Source organism: Palaemon carinicauda, chromosome 21 (assembly GCF_036898095.1).
Source record: "Palaemon carinicauda isolate YSFRI2023 chromosome 21, ASM3689809v2, whole genome shotgun sequence".
Taxonomy (NCBI): domain Eukaryota; kingdom Metazoa; phylum Arthropoda; class Malacostraca; order Decapoda; family Palaemonidae; genus Palaemon; species Palaemon carinicauda.
In genome coordinates this window covers 98,417,410-98,433,926 of record NC_090745.1, presented here as the reverse complement: position 1 = coordinate 98,433,926, position 16,517 = coordinate 98,417,410, and the positions used below count along the sequence as shown (strand labels likewise).

The 16,517-nt window shown below is 44.2% G+C and overlaps 1 protein-coding gene across 1 annotated transcript in view; it reads left to right on the top strand.

Annotated features, from left to right (window-relative positions):
* Positions 1-16,517, top strand: part of LOC137615342 (damage-control phosphatase ARMT1-like) — a 98,717-nt gene that overhangs the window by 74,643 nt on the left and 7,557 nt on the right. Inside the window, exon 7 of the mRNA XM_068345144.1 lies at positions 456-624. Within this exon, the coding sequence (XP_068201245.1) occupies positions 456-624 (169 nt within the window). The remainder of the gene's footprint in view (positions 1-455; positions 625-16,517) is intronic.

The following is a 16,517-nucleotide window of genomic DNA, read 5'->3' as shown; positions in this document are numbered from 1 at the left end:
CTGTCTTGGATTAGAGTTCTCTTGGTTGGGGGTACACTCAGGCATGCTGTTCCATCTTATTTATCTTCCTCTTGTGTTTTTGCAGTTTTTATACTTTATATAAAATCTAATTTAATGTTGTTTACTGTTCTTGGTAAAATTTATTTTGATTGTTTAATACTTCTTGTTTTTTTTATTTCCTTGTTTCCTTTCCTCACTGGGTTATTTTTCCCTGTTGGAGCCCTTGGGCTTATAGCATCTTGCTTTTCCAACTAGGGTTATAGCTCAGGTTGTCATAATAATAATATGGAATAGGAGGTATCAGTGTTGCCAATGTGGTAAATATTTGGGTTGGTTATTGGGATTCAGGGCTAGCTACATTATCAAGGTAAGTATTATTATTAATTTTGTTATGAAAATTCTAAGTTTTTAATGCCATTTCCTCCTTAAAACGTATAATTTTTTTTTTTTTTCAGTACTAGTCCTAGATAATGCAGGCTTTGAGCTGGTTAGTGATCTCTGCTTGATGACTTTCTTAATGGAGTCCGGTTTGGCAACAAATGTTGTTATACATGTCAAGACTCGCCCTTGGTTTGTGTCAGACACCACGTACAGAGACTTTACATGGGCGTTAGAAAAACTAAAGTAAGTAATGTATAGGAAGTCTGTGAATGGTTGACAAAATTTTTGAAATTATGAAGACCAACTTCCTTTGGAGTGTGTTACCTTTAGTAGGAAATGGCAGGTATATTACTTCTGCTTGCTAATTTGAAGAGCCACATTTGTATTTATATTTGCTAAAGGCTTGAAAATGTGTCTTCATTCAAGTGTAAAGGGACCATTTGTATGTTAAGAATGCTTACTAGCTAGAATTATCAATCACAGTGAGGTTGGGCAACATAAACTTGGCTTGGCTTTTTATAGTAACTATTTATGGACTAAATTTATGCCTCTAAAGCCAATTTTAATTTCCCTTTTAATTCTTATAGTAGTAAATTATTGTCTGTGATAAGATTAATGATCCCTAGTTAGTGGGAGCTCTTTTCTTGAAAAACTGTAGCTTCTTTCTTTAGAATTTGATTAACAACAGGAAAACATGTTGCAACTTTTTGTATTTACTTAACTAGCTTATATCCTTTAGCATGGAAATTTGCATTAATGTTATTGGTTTGTAGTTATTTGTTCCTTTGCATTTACAAACACTTCGTCCTTTAAAATAGACAACGGTATCTATGCAAGCTGGAATAGCCATTGAATTTGTTAACGACAGGTGAGCGTGGGGAAGTGCCCCCACCCACTCTCTTGTTAAAGACTTTACTCTTGTCTTCCGCTGTAAAGAGTTTGTATGTATCATTACAACCCATCCAAAGTCTTTGATTCTTTTTCTTGCTTTTTACAGAAAGTTAATGATTGTTTGGATTTTTGCTAATTATAATTTTTATTCAATTTTATAAACATGGAGGAAAAAGGTGGGCTCTGCAACCAGTTTATGATAGGAAAGCAAGTATTGTAGACCCACACTCTGCACTTATATGGGATATGACTTTGCAGTCATCATTCTCTAACCAGAATAGTGTTCTGGTATCCTGTGTTGAGAAGATGGCATACTTATTGTCAGCTGGCAGTTGAGGAACCGAAACTCGCTCTCCACCTCAATGAATAGAGGCAAGAGTATGAGTACTTATTCTGTCTCTACTTTAATCGGTGCCTTAGATCTTTCTTTCTCCTTTCCTCTGATGACTGCTGTCCTGGTCTGTCAGACCCCAATTACATTGCAAGTTTTGTCCTTGAGTTGGAACACTCATTTTCGTGGGGATGGAGTATATCTCTATAGTAGCAGGCCAAATTCTCTACCCCTGCGATGATTTATGATGGTACTTGATATTCATTTGCCCCACAGGTACCGAACCTTAATACCTTTGTGATTGTTTTTCCTCTAATTCATGAGCAAAGGTTATTTGTGCCAGAGTCAGTTGCATTTTTATTTCTTCACATTGATGCGTCAGTGAATGTAAGGGGATGCCCCTCCCTTTGGAGAGACTCAAGTTAGGAGGCACATACTTCATGGCCTCTGAGCAAGCAGCCATGGAGGCTTCTATTGTCTCCTCCAGGCAGTCTTTGCAACTTGACCCCTTGGTCAAGCATAGTGATGTGCTTTGTAAGAATGAAGGGGTATTGACTCTCGAGTCTTTGGAAAAATATAGGAGTCTTGTGCTGTCTGGTGGGAAGGCAGTGACTTATGACTCACTAGGGAGTGAACCATTAGGCCAAGTGGGTTTTGAAGAGAAGAAACACTTTTGTTTTGAACAATGGGTCACTGATATTGTCATTCTTCCGCTCATGCTGCCACAAGTAAAGGGATGCCTGGTTATTAAGTAACTTTTCTGGATTGCTATCCTTCCCCCCTATCTTGTAGACTGAGTTTGTTTGAACAATCCACCAACATCCTCAAAAGCAATGGTTTTGCTGGAAGAGGTGAAAGAAATGTTGGAGATGAATACTCTCAAGGTCATTCAAGGTGGGTTTCTAGGCTATTACAGCTGAATCTTCCTGGTTTAAAAGTCAAGTTTAGGATGGAGACCAGTTATGAACCTTTTTCCTTTGAACCAATTTTTACAATAAACAAGTTCAGGATGGAAATGGTGCAGTTTGTATTGAGCTCTGTCAGACATGTAGACTTCATGCTTTCATTTGATCTGAAGGTGGCCTACTTCCAAGGATTTGTTCATCAGTCCTCTATGAAGTACTTCCACTTCTTCCTCAACAATGCACTTAGCCAGTCCAAGACCCTACTGTTGGGATTCTAAACTGCTCCCCTATGTGGACACTCGGATGTTCATGCTACACCTTTTGCTAAACTTTGCTTATTTGACTTTTTGTTGTTTTATTTTAGCATGAGTAAGCAGTGGCTACAGTTACATTATTTGACATTCTCAAATTGTGAAGCTTTAGACTGAAAAAAGTTTTCATGGAACCTAAAGAAATATGGCTCCTTGAGAAGTCACCTCTAAAGAGATAGGGTCTTAGTTATTCTTGACTAGAGGCTGGAGGTGGCTTGCGAACCAATCTTGTGGCCAAATGAAAATCATCCTTGGCTTTGACATTTTTCTGAGTTTAGCCAACACTTTCCTTACCAGACTTGAAGGAAGGAAGTTGTAAGTGTTGAACCTATCACAAGAGTCCATCATTGTCTTCAGTTTCCTTTCTGGTGGGTCCAGCTAGACTTAACATGTAATACTTCTTTTAGAGTAAAAAAATGGGACGTGGGTGACCTCTTATGATTGGGGATATTGAAGAGAAAATCTCTCCCTCCAACTGAGTAACATTCGTCATTCATAAAGTAAGCAGTGGAATCAGGAGCAGAAACTAGTTTGAACGTTTAAAGGTTGCTCACGAATGGCCTCAGCAAGGGACAGTGACAAAGCCATCGAGACTGACTATATGTACTGTATACATATCAGCACCAAAGCCCCTTCCCCACCTAAGTGGATCACCAGGCAGGGACGTTTCCAATATGCTACCAAGATGCATAGGTAGCGCTATCAATGGGTTGATAGGTGCAAAGCAAATATAGATGAGTGTCTTGGCCAGTGATTGAGCAAAGCAACAGGTATTGAAACTGCAGAGCATATAGGTTGGACAGTGGGAAATGGTGTTCTGAATGATTGTAGTAAGGGAAATAATCGTTCTAATGTTGAAGAGGAACGATAGATGAATATTCATCTCTTCATACCATGTAGGATCTTAGTTTCTGGTAGCGTGACCACTTCCAACACATCTCGTGACCTTGGGTGAGCATCATTAAACACGACAGTTTGAACAAAGAGAGTTGAGATTTGTCTTTAGTGAGGACATCAACTTCTGGCAAACCCTAAGGAAAATCCGCAAAAAGATACTAAGTAATAATACTTACAAAGCAAGAAAACTTACACTGTACAGAAAATGGGGTACTTAAACTGAATTTATTTTAATCAGGCAGATTTGCACCATCTTATAGGGGTGCCCTTATAGCTCGAAAAAGTTTAATAATAACTGATTGCTCAGAAGTATTTTTGTCCGAATAGCATCACTGTTTTTATATGATTACCAAGTGATATGAATTGAAAATTATTTACTAACCTAAATTTCTCCCTCAGATATGTTTTGTCAATAAATAATGTTAACAAATAAAGAGATTATTAAGTATAGGGATGGTAAGTATAAGTTTAAAAACAACCTCCGTGAAAATCGATGAAAAAGCTTGTGTTTTTGATACATGCTTCATGACTTTTTTTCACATATTTTAGCACAAATTGAGATGAATTACACTAAACATAAGAAAAACATTTATAAACGTTCTTTGAATACCAAAATCCACTAAAAACATGGCATTAATAAAACTCACCATTGGTGAATATTGCGGATAGGTAAAAGGAACAGCCTACTGTTAAACACCGAGGCGGAGATGGAAGGGAGAGGTAAGGGTATCACGGTTGTAACTCGGCGCAGAAATTATGAATTTTTTTGATTGATTTTTATGCAATTTATGCATCACTACAGTATCCCCAAACTGAAAATACTGCTAATAATAAAATCTAAACCTTTATGAAAAAATAGCATACCCTTTCTATATAGAATTAAATAGGCCTAGGATGTAAGTCCATATAGAAAGAGTTTGCTATATTTCCGTAAAGGGTTAGATTCTTGTGAGTTGTGTAAAATATGTAATTTATACGCTTGCTAAATTAATCAGTGTTTATACACACACGTGTATGTGTGTTCCAACTTTTCAATATTAAACTTACCCGATAATCATGTAGCTGTCAACTCCGTTGCCCGACAGAATTCTACGGAAGGGATACGCCAGCGATCGCTATACAAGAGGGGGGTGTACTCACAAGCGCCACCTGTGGCCAGGTACTGCAGTACTTCTTGTTGACACCACCTCAATTTTTCCTCTGTCGTGCCTCCGGCTAGACCTACATGGATACGCTGTTGATTCTGGAGTTTTTTGCTCACGATTTGGTGATGTATTTGCTCTAGAGTTTAGCTTTCGCTATTCAGGAAGTTTTATCATTAGCTTAGCTAGCTTTTGGAATTAATTTGATTAATTATGGTGACGAAGAGAGTATGAACTCTCTTTCACTTTTAAATGGCCGACCCTTCCCTTAGACGGAAGTGTTGGTGTCTAAGAGAGTATAGGCTCTCTTTCTTAATTTTGCTTAACAAAAGTTATAGATTTATTTTATATCTCTCCGCCTTTTATAGGCCTCTTCGATTAACTTCCTTTTATTATAAACTTATTAAAATTAATTTTTATATTTGTTTATATTCGACCTTTCCTAATAGTAGGCGGTCTTTTCTTGGTACCGAAGTTAATTAACATTGAGCCCGTCATTTCGGTTTTACCTGTTAACATATTATGCTATTTTAATGTTTTTGAAAGAATTTCTTTGATAGTCTCGTACTGTTTTCAAAGTTGAACTAACGTTTTGTTTTGTCTCTGCAGTTGTTGACGTTCAGAACGTTCAACTTGCGCTCTATCGTTACGATAGAGAGAGAATTTTCACGGTGTCACGTTGCAGTAAGAGTAACCGTTTCTAGCGTTTTGTTCATTCTTTCTTAGCTTAATGGTTTTAATTCTAATAAAGGAACTTTTTATTTGGGAAATATTTCAGTTTTTTTCCTTTAACAATAATATGTTTTAGCGATATATATGATTGGGCTCTTCTCTCAGGTTCTAAGTCAAGAGAGAGAGAGAGAGAGAGATAGAGACGGAGGGAGAGAGAGCTGGATAAACGTTTCGTTCAAGCGAGTAACGTTGTTATCGTTTTTGCTCTTCTCCCTAGTCTCTTTAGGGGAAGAAGGTAAACGTTTCTAGAGTTTTATTCTTGTTCTCAAGCTTTATGCGGTGAGAGATTTTAAACGTAGTTTATTTGATCTAGTGTTTAGTCTCTTTCCAGCCACTGAATTATTTATCTTTCATTAGATTTTTCTGTTACATTGTAATTCTGTTTTCGCAATTACTAACTTTTAAGGAAGGATAGAATTGCGTGTTTCAGGTACAAACCACTTAAAGTTTCGAGTTCAGTGAAATAAGTGCAAACAGAAAATCAAAAGTGATAAGTGATTAGCGCAAAGTGTGTCAGTGTTGTGCGTGAGGGTACTTCTGTGCGTGCCAGTCGTCCTCCCAGTCCGGGACCTCTTGCAAGCTCCCAAGCCCAGGGGAGAAGCAATGTCGAAGGGCAAAAGGGTTCGGCAGGCCTTGATCGGCGCACAGAAGTATCCTCGGTGGTTGCGGGCGTGTCTTACAGAGACCGTCACTCCCACCCGCAGACGATTGAGCCCTTATTTTGCTCGTCTGCAGAAGAAATTTCGGGGAGAAAACGCTGGACTCAGGTCTCAAGACCTCTTAAACGTAAAGTCCAGACCTCTAGAGTTCAACAACCCGGATGCAGTCATTGGGTTAGCTCTGACTCTCCGCAGTCATCAGGTGACTGCACACCTCCTAAGAGAGGTAAGGCGATGCCTCAACAGACCTCATCTTCTGTTAAGGCTTTGCCTCAACAGACCTTATCGTCTGTTGATCCCATGATGACTTTGCTGCAGTCCATGCAGTCGCAGCTTGCGGTCTTAATGCGTGAGTTTCAGGCTGAGAAGGTTACACCTCCTCCTGCGAGCGCTCCGCCTCACCGCAGTCCAGTCTGCCAGGCGTACGAAGTTGAGGTTCCTCAAGCTACCTTACCGCGTTCGGAGTTGCCAGTTACCAGCGTTGTGCAGCAACCTCAACCTTCCTTAAGGCAACCTCAACAATGGGAGCAGGAGTCTTATGCCTTGAGGCAAGATTTTCTTGCAGTTAGACCATCTTCGAGGCAACAACCTCTTGAGGTACGACAACCTCTACCATCCTTGAGGCAGCCACCTCAGCTCTCGCAGCTGCTACCTCAACTTTCCTCAAGGCGAGAGCCTCAACTCTTGAGACTAGCTCCTCAGGAACCTCAACTCGTGAGACAGGAACTGCGTTCTGCGCAGCCGCTACCTCAACTCTCGCAGCTCACACCTCAAGAACCTCAACTCGTGAGTCAAGAGCCTCTCTCTGCGCAGCCACCTCAACCCTTGAGGCAAGCGCAACTATTGAGGCAGGAACCTCATGCTATGAGTCAGCCACCTCAACGCATGCATCTGCCACTTTCTCCTCAACTTGAGCCTCTTCCCATTCAACTTTGAAATAACAAATGACAATAATAACACCTCATTACTTTCATAACTTGCATTTGTAATCATATACATGTATGCCTACACAAACATTATGATAATGGAGGTTATTCGTATTACTTAAATAAAAAAAAAAAAAAAAAAAAAAAAAAAAATATATATATGTATTCCTTGCAATATATTTTTAACAAAATCGCAAAATATGGCAAAAATATCTTCAAAACAAAAATGAATCATGAGTTATGAATGTAATGTAAATATTATGTTGATATTAAAACCCCATGCAAGCATGCATGAAGTAATGCAGTGTTGCCAACAGGGCGAGTTTCCCTTTCCTGAGGTGAAGTAGATTATAGTACGTATATTTAGTGCAGCTTAATTCTACGATTATCATGCCGGCTATCAAATTCATCAACAAAACAGTCTAAATCAATTCCCTCGGCACGTGCACTTTCAATGGACAGTAATGCGATATTACTCAATCTAGCACTGGTCATGGAATTTCTGAGAAATGTTACACGCCATGCAACATGCTCTGCTTATCTTACAGCATGCTCTACATACAGCATGCTCTGCATACAGCATGCTCTGCATACCTTACCGCATGCTTCTCAGTCACACATCTTTGGTTGTTGCCAACTCACTAGACTGTCAAGCAGTTTCATAACGTTGCCTTCTAGTCTGCTGCTTTTGCACCAGTGAAACCCTCACTGAGAGAACTTAGCTTTTCTCGGATATGGTCCCTGTAGATGAGAAAGTGCTTTTCTCCCTCCTTCTGATATTCCCTTGAGGACTCTGTCATTTGGAGAGGAGCCTTTAGCTGCGTAGCCTCCTATGGACTTTTATTTAAGCATAACATGCTTCCAGGGAAGGTAATGGTTCCACTTCAGTCGCTAACCCCGTCTGTTACCACACCTGCTCCCATAGACCTTGAGCTGTGTTGCAAGACATGCAGTCCAAGCTTAGTCCTTGTTAGAGGATTTTTTGTTTACGGAGTCAGTGTGTCACTGGGAAGACGTTCAACAACCAGCAGAAGTGACTTGTTGTGACGCAGTGCGGCAACCTCAGCAACCCGATAAGGAGTTGTCTGTACGACCCAGACAGTCTAGACAGCTTCGGGTTGTCACTGTACTTCCTCGCTTCCCCATGGTTGACAGTTCACAGACTGTGCAGCAGTACCATGATCTTGTGTCCGGCTCCGTCAGACGACTGGCTTTTAAGAGCTCCCACAAGTCGTCGCTGTCTGGAGATTCTCAGATGGACTATGGATCTGACCAAGGAACTGGGCCTCCTGGTCAATTTTGAGAAGTCTCAGCTCGTCCCATCCCAGACCATTGTCTACCTGGGTATGGATCTTCAGAGTCGAGCTTTTCGGGCTTTTCCGTCGGCCCCAAGGATCTTCCAAGCCCTAGAATGCATCCAGAGCATGCTGAGAAGGAACCGATGCTCAGTCAGGTAGTGGATGAGTCTAACAGGGACACTTTCATCGCTGGCCCTGTTCATCGTGTTAGGGAGACTCCACCTCCCCCCCCTTCAGTATCATCTAGCTGCTCACTGGATAAAGGACATGACGCTAGAGACGGTCTCAGTTCCTGTTTCCGAAGAGAGGAGGTCTTCTCTCGCGTGGTGTAAGAACAGCTTTCTTCTCAAGGAAGTCTACATTTGGCTGTTCAGAAACCCGACCGCCGTCTCCTCTCGGACGCATCAGACACGGGCTGGGGTGCGACTTTGGACGGACAGGAATGCTCGGGAACATGGAATCAGGAGCAAAGGACACTTCACATCAATTGCAAGGAGTTGTTGGCGGTTCTTCTGGCCTTGATAAACTTCAAGTCCCTCCAGCTTAACAAGGTGGTGGAGGTGGACTCTGACAACACCACAGCCCTGGCTTACATCTTCAAGCAGGGAGGGACTCTTTCGTGGAAGTTGTTCTAGATCGCAAGGGACCTCCTCATCTGGTCAAAAGATCGAAAGCTCACGCTGGTAACGAGGTTCATTCAGGGCGGTATGAATGTCATGGCAGATCGCCTCAGCCGGAAGGGTCAGGTCATCCCCACAGAGTGGACCCTTCACAAGAATGTTTGCAGCAGACTTTGGGCCCTGTGGGGTCAGCCAACCATAGATCTGTTCGCTACCTCGATAACCTAGAGACTCCTGTTGTATTGTTCTCCGATTCCAGACCCAGCAGCAGTTCACGTGGATGCTTTTCTGCTGGATTGGTCCCATCTCGACCGGTATGCATTCCCGCCGTTCAAGATTGTCAACAGGGTACTTCAGAAGTTCTCCTCTCGCAAAGGGACACGGCTGACGTTGGTTGGCTCCGCTCTGGCCCGCGAGAGAATGGTTCATAGAGGTACTGCAATGGCTGGTCGACATTCCCAGGACTCTTCCTCTAGGAGTGAACCTTCTACGTCAACCTCACGTAAAGAAGGTACACCCAAACCTCCACGCTCTTCGTCTGACTGCCTTCAGACTTTCGAAAGACTCTCAAGAGCTAGGGGCTTTTCGAAGGAGGCAGCCAGAGCAAGGAGAACATCCACTCTCAGAATCTATCAGTCTCAAGGGGAAGTCTTCCGTAGCTGGTACAAGACCAATGCAGTTTCCTCAACCAGTACCACTGTAACCCAGATTGCTGACTTCCTGTTACATCTAAGGAAAGTAAGATCCCTTTCAGCTCCTACGATCAAGGGTTACAGAAGTATGTTGGCAGCGGTTTTCCGCCACAGAGGCTTGGATCTTTCCACCAACAAAGATCTACAGGACCTCCCTAGGTCTTTTGAGACCTCAAAGGAACGTCGGTTGTCCACTCCAGGCTGGAATCTAGACGTGGTCCTAAGGTTCCTTATGTCATCAAGATTTGAACCTCTCCAATCAGCCTCTTTTTAGGACCTCACATTAAAAACTCTTTTCCTCGTGTGCTTGACAACAGCTAAAAGAGTAAGTGAGATCCACGCCTTCAGCAGGATCATTGTTTTCACATCTGAAACGGCTACATGTTCCTTACAGCTCGGTTTTTTGCTAAACGAGCTTCCTTCACGTCCTTGGCCTAAGTCGTTCGAGATCCCAAGCCTGTCCAACTTGGTGGGGAATGAACTGGAGAGAGTACTTTGCCCAGTTAGAGCTCTTAGGTACTATCTAAAAAGGTCTTAACCTTTACGAGGACAATCAGAAGCCTTATGGTGTGCTATCAAGAAACCTTCTTTTCCAAGGTCTAAGAACTCAGTTTCTTACTATTCAGGCTTCTGATTAGGGAAGCACATTCTCATCTGAAGGAAGAAGACCTTGCTTTGCTGAAGGTAAGGACACATGAAGTGGGAGCTGTGGCTACTTCAGTGGCCTTCAAACAGAACCGTTCTCTGCAGAGTGTTATGGATGCAACCTATTGGAGAAGCAAGTCAGTGTTCGCATCATTCTATCTCAAAGATGTCCAGTCTCTTTACGAGTACTGCTACACCCTGGGACCATTCGTAGCAACGAATGCAGTAGTAGGCGGGGGCTCAGCCACTACATTCCCATAATCCCATAACCTTTTAACCTTTCTCTTGAATACTTTTTATGGGTTGTACGGTCGGCTAAGAAGCCTTCCACATCCTTGTTGATTTGGCGGGTGGTCAATTCTTTCTTGAGAAGCGCCGAGGTTAAAGGTTGTGATGAGGTCCTTTAGTATGGGTTGCAGCCCTTGATACTTCAGCACCTTAGAGTTGTTCAGCCTCCTAAGAGGAACGCTGCGCTCAGTAAGGAAGACGAACTTATTTAAGGCAGAGTAATGGCTCAAGTCGACTTCCTTACCAGGTACTTATAATTTCATTGTTATTTTGAATAACTGATAATATGAAATACGGGATACTTAGCTTCTTGATATACATGTACACTGGTTTTCACCCACCTCCCTGGGTGTGAATCAGCTACATGATTATCGGGTAAGTTTAATATTGAAAAATGTTATTTTCATTAGTAAAATAAATTTTTGAATATACTTACCCGATAATCATGATTTAATTGACCCACCCTTCCTCCCCATAGAACCAGTGGACCGAGGAAAAATTGAGGTGGTGTCAACAAGAAGTACTGCAGTACCTGGCCACAGGTGGCGCTTGTGAGTACACCCCCCTCTTGTATAGCGATCGCTGGCGTATCCCTTCCGTAGAATTCTGTCGGGCAACGGAGTTGACAGCTACATGATTATCGGGTAAGTATATTCAAAAATTTATTTTACTAATGAAAATAACATATCTTAGATGGTGTCTCTTGTATCCCTTTCTATACAGACTGACATCATAGGCCTATGATGTAAGTCCATATAGAAAGGGTCTGGTATTTTTTCATAAAGGTTTAGATTTTGTTAATACTGTACCAATATTTTAATTTTGAGGATATTGTAGAGTTACATAAATTGCATAACAATCACAAACAAATTCATAATTTCACTGCTGAATTACAACCGTGATACCCCTACCTCTCCCTTCCATCCCTGCTTCGGTGTTTGACAGTAGGCTGTTCCTTTTACCTCCCTGCAATATTCGCCAATGGCGAATTTTATCAATTCGCAGTTTTCAGTAGATTCTGATATTCAAAGAAAGTTTGTTTTTCTTTTGTTCAGTGTAATTTATTCTAATTTGTGTAAAGATATGTGAAAAGTTACAATTTTAAATATTAAACTTAGCCGGTGAATATATAATACAGTAGCTGACGTCTCCGACGGCCCGACAGATCCAAAAACTAGCGAGCGATTGCCGTGAAGGTTGCGGGTGTGCCCACCAGCACCGACTATCGGCCAGATACCGCATATACTTGTCAACCACTCCAGTTCTTCTCTGTCGGTCTTGCCGACAAGTTGGTTCCGCTCGCTGTTGACCTCGAGTTTTCTACCGAATTGGTGAAGTACTTTGTTTTGGTTGTTTTATTGGCGTTCGCTGTGTTGGTGTGTTTCTTCAATAAAACTCTTGAAACCCTTTTTTTGGCTTGTGTTTCTTGTTGATGAATTTGGCTTTGACTTGGATTTTCTTTGGTTGTTCAAAATGGCTGACCCTTCTCCTGTATATCGCAAGTGTGCGAGAGAATGTAACAAACGTCTTCCCAAGGCCTCTATCGACCCTCATACTGTTTGTTCTAATTGCCGGGGTAAATCCTGCCAATTAGGAGATCGGTGTGAGGAGTGCGTGGTCTTGTCGGAATTCGAATGGCTTGAGTATGAAAAATATACTCGTAAGCTCGAAAGAGATAGGGCGAGGAGAAGCTCCTCTAGATCTTTGGAATTTTCCTCCTCCCATGCCCCTGAACCTAATCCTTCCCCTGTAGTGGTTGTTCCTGAACCCCCTGCTAGCACTCATGAACCGTCTATGCGGGATATGTTTTTAGCGATTCAAGCCTTAGGCGTGAAAGTTGAGTCCTTAGCCTCGGACCGAAACCAGTTAATGTCCGATGTAAAGTTATTGAAAAGTGGTAAAGCAGAAAATCTAAGTGGTAAAGTGATAAGTTCGCAAAATGTGTTTAGTGTTGCGACCGAGGGTTCGTCTGTTCGTGCTTGTCGCTCCCCTAGTCCGAGACCTCTTTCAGGCTCCCCTGCACCAGGGAGAAGTAATGTCGTAGGACTTAAGGGGGCGAGAGGTGTAAACCAGCGTACAGACGTTCCCTCTTTGGTATCAGACGTTTCTCGTCAAGAACGTCCTTACCATAAGACGGGTGAGACTAAGTTCTCCTCGTCCTCTGACGACTTATCGCATAAGAAACCTTGGCGCAAGGTATCTAGGCCCTTAAAGCGAAAGTCAGTCCCTTCAGGACAGGTCCAGCGTCCTGGCTGTAGCCATTGGGGCAGCTCTGACCACTTGCAGTCATCGGATGGCTGTTCGCCTGTTAAGCGAAAGCGTAACACGGAGTCCGAGGGTCTCGGTAGAGGCAATGTTTTGCCAGCGCAGACGTTACCGACGTCACGGCCCGTTCCGACTCCCGTTGACCCGAAGTGGGTTGTCCTGAGGGACATGCAGTCTAAGCTTTCTTCTCTTATGGAAGATTATGAGCATGGACAGGTTCACGATGATCCTTTGCTTGCGGTTCGCCAGTGCGATGAACGTGACTCTGGCCTTCAGCCGCCTAAACGAGTGTTTTCTCGTCCGTTTGATGTTAGTACTAACGTTTCTAGTGCTTTGAAACGCGATGCTAGTCGTGTTCCTCGTCTTTTACGTCAGTCATGTGACGTGGAACCCCCCTTGCTACAGTCTCGGACTGACATTCAGCAGCTGCCACCGCAGCCCCGCACTGACGTTCGCCGACCGACTCCGTTGCCTCGCCGTGACGTTGAGCGTCTGTCACCGCAGTCGGAAGTTGTTTTGCCTGCTCAGACCCTGCAGTCAATGCAGTCTCGACTTGATGTCGAGCGACATTCAACTCAAACTGTTGTTGCTTGTCAGTCACAAGACTTTCAGTCTTTTCAGCCGCAGCGTGACGTTGTTTCCTCAGCTGTTGCTGCTGCTCCGTTGCTTGTTGACATTGCCTGTCAAGCGTTGCCTCCTAGGCATGTCTCTCCGTATCACGAGACTCGGCAGTTGTCGGACGAAGTTCCGTCGGATGAGGAAGTCGCTGATCCCCTTCCAACTGATATGCCTTTGGGGACTTTTTCAGATGGAGAGGAGCCTAAAGTTGCTCAACCCTCTCTTGATTTTAAAAAGATCATGCTGATTTTTAAGGAACTTTTTCCTGACCATTTTGTGACTGCTGCTCCTCGTTCGCCTCCGTCAGAGTTCACGCTAGGCCTAGCTGTTTCGACGCCGTCATTTACTAAGCTAGTGCTCTCTCGCTCTTCTAAGAGAGCTTTGTGTTTACTAGGCGACTGGTTGATGACCAGGAGGAGTTTGGGGAAGACAGCCTTTGCTTTTCCCCCTTTTAAACTGGCTTCTCGAGCAAGCGTCTGGTATGACACGGGAGAAGTTCTCGGCTTGGGAGTTCCTGCCTCTGCCCAGGGAGACTTCTCAAGCCTCGTAGACTCTCCCCGTCGTCTGGCCATGAGACGCTCAAAAGTTAGCTGGTCCTCTTCGGACCTTGATCATCTCCTCAAAGGGGTCTATAGGGCCTTTGAAGTTTTTAACTTTTTGGATTGGTCGCTGGGAGCCTTGAGCAGGAAGATCTCTTCAGCCGACCGTGATGTATCTGTGCAAATTATGTCCTGTTTGGACAAAGCTATCCGTGATGGCTCTAATGAACTCGCTGCTACGTTTACGGCAGGAGTCCTTAAGAAGAGGGAGACTCTTTGTTCGTTCCTGTCTGCAGGAGTAACTCCCTGTCAAAGGTCGGAGCTACTCTTTGCGCCGTTATCATCTGCCTTATTCCCACAGCAGTTGATTAAGGATATCGCAGCGTCGCTAGTACAAAAGGATACCCATGACTTGATGGCTACGTCAGCGCGTAAGGCTGCTCTTTCTTCATCCTCTTATGTCGTTAGACCTAAGTTCGATACTCCAGCGACGAGATTTATCCCGCCCTTTCGTGGCAGAGCTCCCAGTAAGGGAGGCGCTCGTGCCGATAGTAAGAGAGGTAAGAGGAGAGGATCTAAGTCCTCCCGTGGCAGAGTCTGACTGCCCACCTCCTCAGACAGCGGTAGGGGCCAGATTAACCAACTTCTGGCAGGCCTGGGAGAAGAGGGGTGCAGACCGGGAGTCTGTTTTGTTGCTAAAGGAGGGGTACAAAATACCTTTTGTACGGAGACCTCCTCTGGTAAAAGTCCCTATAGACCTCTCTCCCAGGTATCGGGAGGAGTCAAAGAGACAGGCACTACAGCTGCAGGTGTCTCAGTTGCTAGAGAAGGGAGCGGTGGTGAAAGTCTCGGACCTTCAATCACCGGGGTTTTACAACCGTCTCTTCCTAGTTCCAAAGCATACAGGAGGTTGGAGGCCGGTGCTGGATGTCAGTGCTCTCAACGTTTTTGTTGTCAAAACAAAATTTACGATGGAGACCTCCAAGTCCGTCCTAGCAGCAGTCAGAGAGGGAGACTGGATGGTCTCTCTCGACCTGCAGGATGCGTACTTCCACATTCCTATACACCCGGATTCTCAACCGTATCTGAGGTTTGTATACAGGAATGTGGTGTACCAATTCCGAGCACTGTGCTTCGGCCTCAGCCCTGCTCCTCTTGTTTTTACGAGGCTCATGAGAAATGTAGCAAAATTTCTACATTTGTCGGGGATTCGAGCCTCCCTGTACCTGGACGACTGGCTGCTCAGAGCGTCGTCCCGTCATCGCTGTCTGCAGGACCTTCAATGGACGTTGGATCTTGCAAAGGAGTTGGGCCTGTTGGTGAACATAGAGAAGTCTCAGCTGACTCCCTCCCAAACGATTCTCTATTTGGGGATGGAGATACAGAGTCTAGCTTTTCGGGCTTTTCCGTCTGCCTCCAGGATAGAGCAAGCCTTGCTCAAAGTCCGTCTCATGCTAGAGAAAGACCATTGCTCTGTGAGAAGTTGGATGAGCCTCCTAGGGACGCTATCATCCCTGGAACAGTTTATCTCTCTAGGGAGACTTCACCTTCGCCCTCTCCAGTTCCATTTAGACTCCCATTGGAACAAGAACAAAACTTTGGAGGCGGTCTCGATCCCGATCTCCGAACCAGTCAAGACTTGCCTGAGCTGGTGGGACAGCAATATACGTCTTCGAGAAGGTCTGTCCCTGGCAGTCAAGAACCCAAACCACGTGTTATTTTCAGACGCGTCGGATTTGGGTTGGGGAGCGACTCTGGACAGTCTGGAATGTTCGGGTCTTTGGACGACAGAGCAGAGAAGCCTTCACATCAACTGCAAGGAGCTGTTGGCTGTTCACTTAGCACTGACAAGTTTCGAGAATCTTCTTCGAAACAAGGTGGTAGAGGTGAATGCGGACAACACCACGGCCTTGGCGTATATCTCCAAGCAAGGAGGCACTCACTCCCACGCTCTGTTCGTCATCGCAAGGAACCTCCTCATCTGGTCAAAAGATCGAGGCATCTCACTGTTGACGAGGTTCGTCCAAGGGAAATTGAACGTCTTGGCGGACTGTCTCAGTCGGAAGGGTCAGGTGATCCCTACAGAATGGACCCTCCACAAGGATGTGTGCAAGAGTCTTTGGATAACTTGGGGTCAGCCCACCATAGACCTCTTTGCAACCTCGCTGACCAAAAGGCTCCCAACTTATTGCTCTCCAGTCCCAGATCCAGAGGCGGCCCACATAGATGCCTTTCTGTTGGACTGGTCTCACCTGGACGCTTACGCATTTCCGCCGTTCAAGATCGTCAACAAGGTGTTACAGAAGTTCGCCTCTCACGAAGGGACAAGGTTGACGTTGGTTGCTCCCCTCTGGCCCGTGAGAGAGTGGTTCACAGA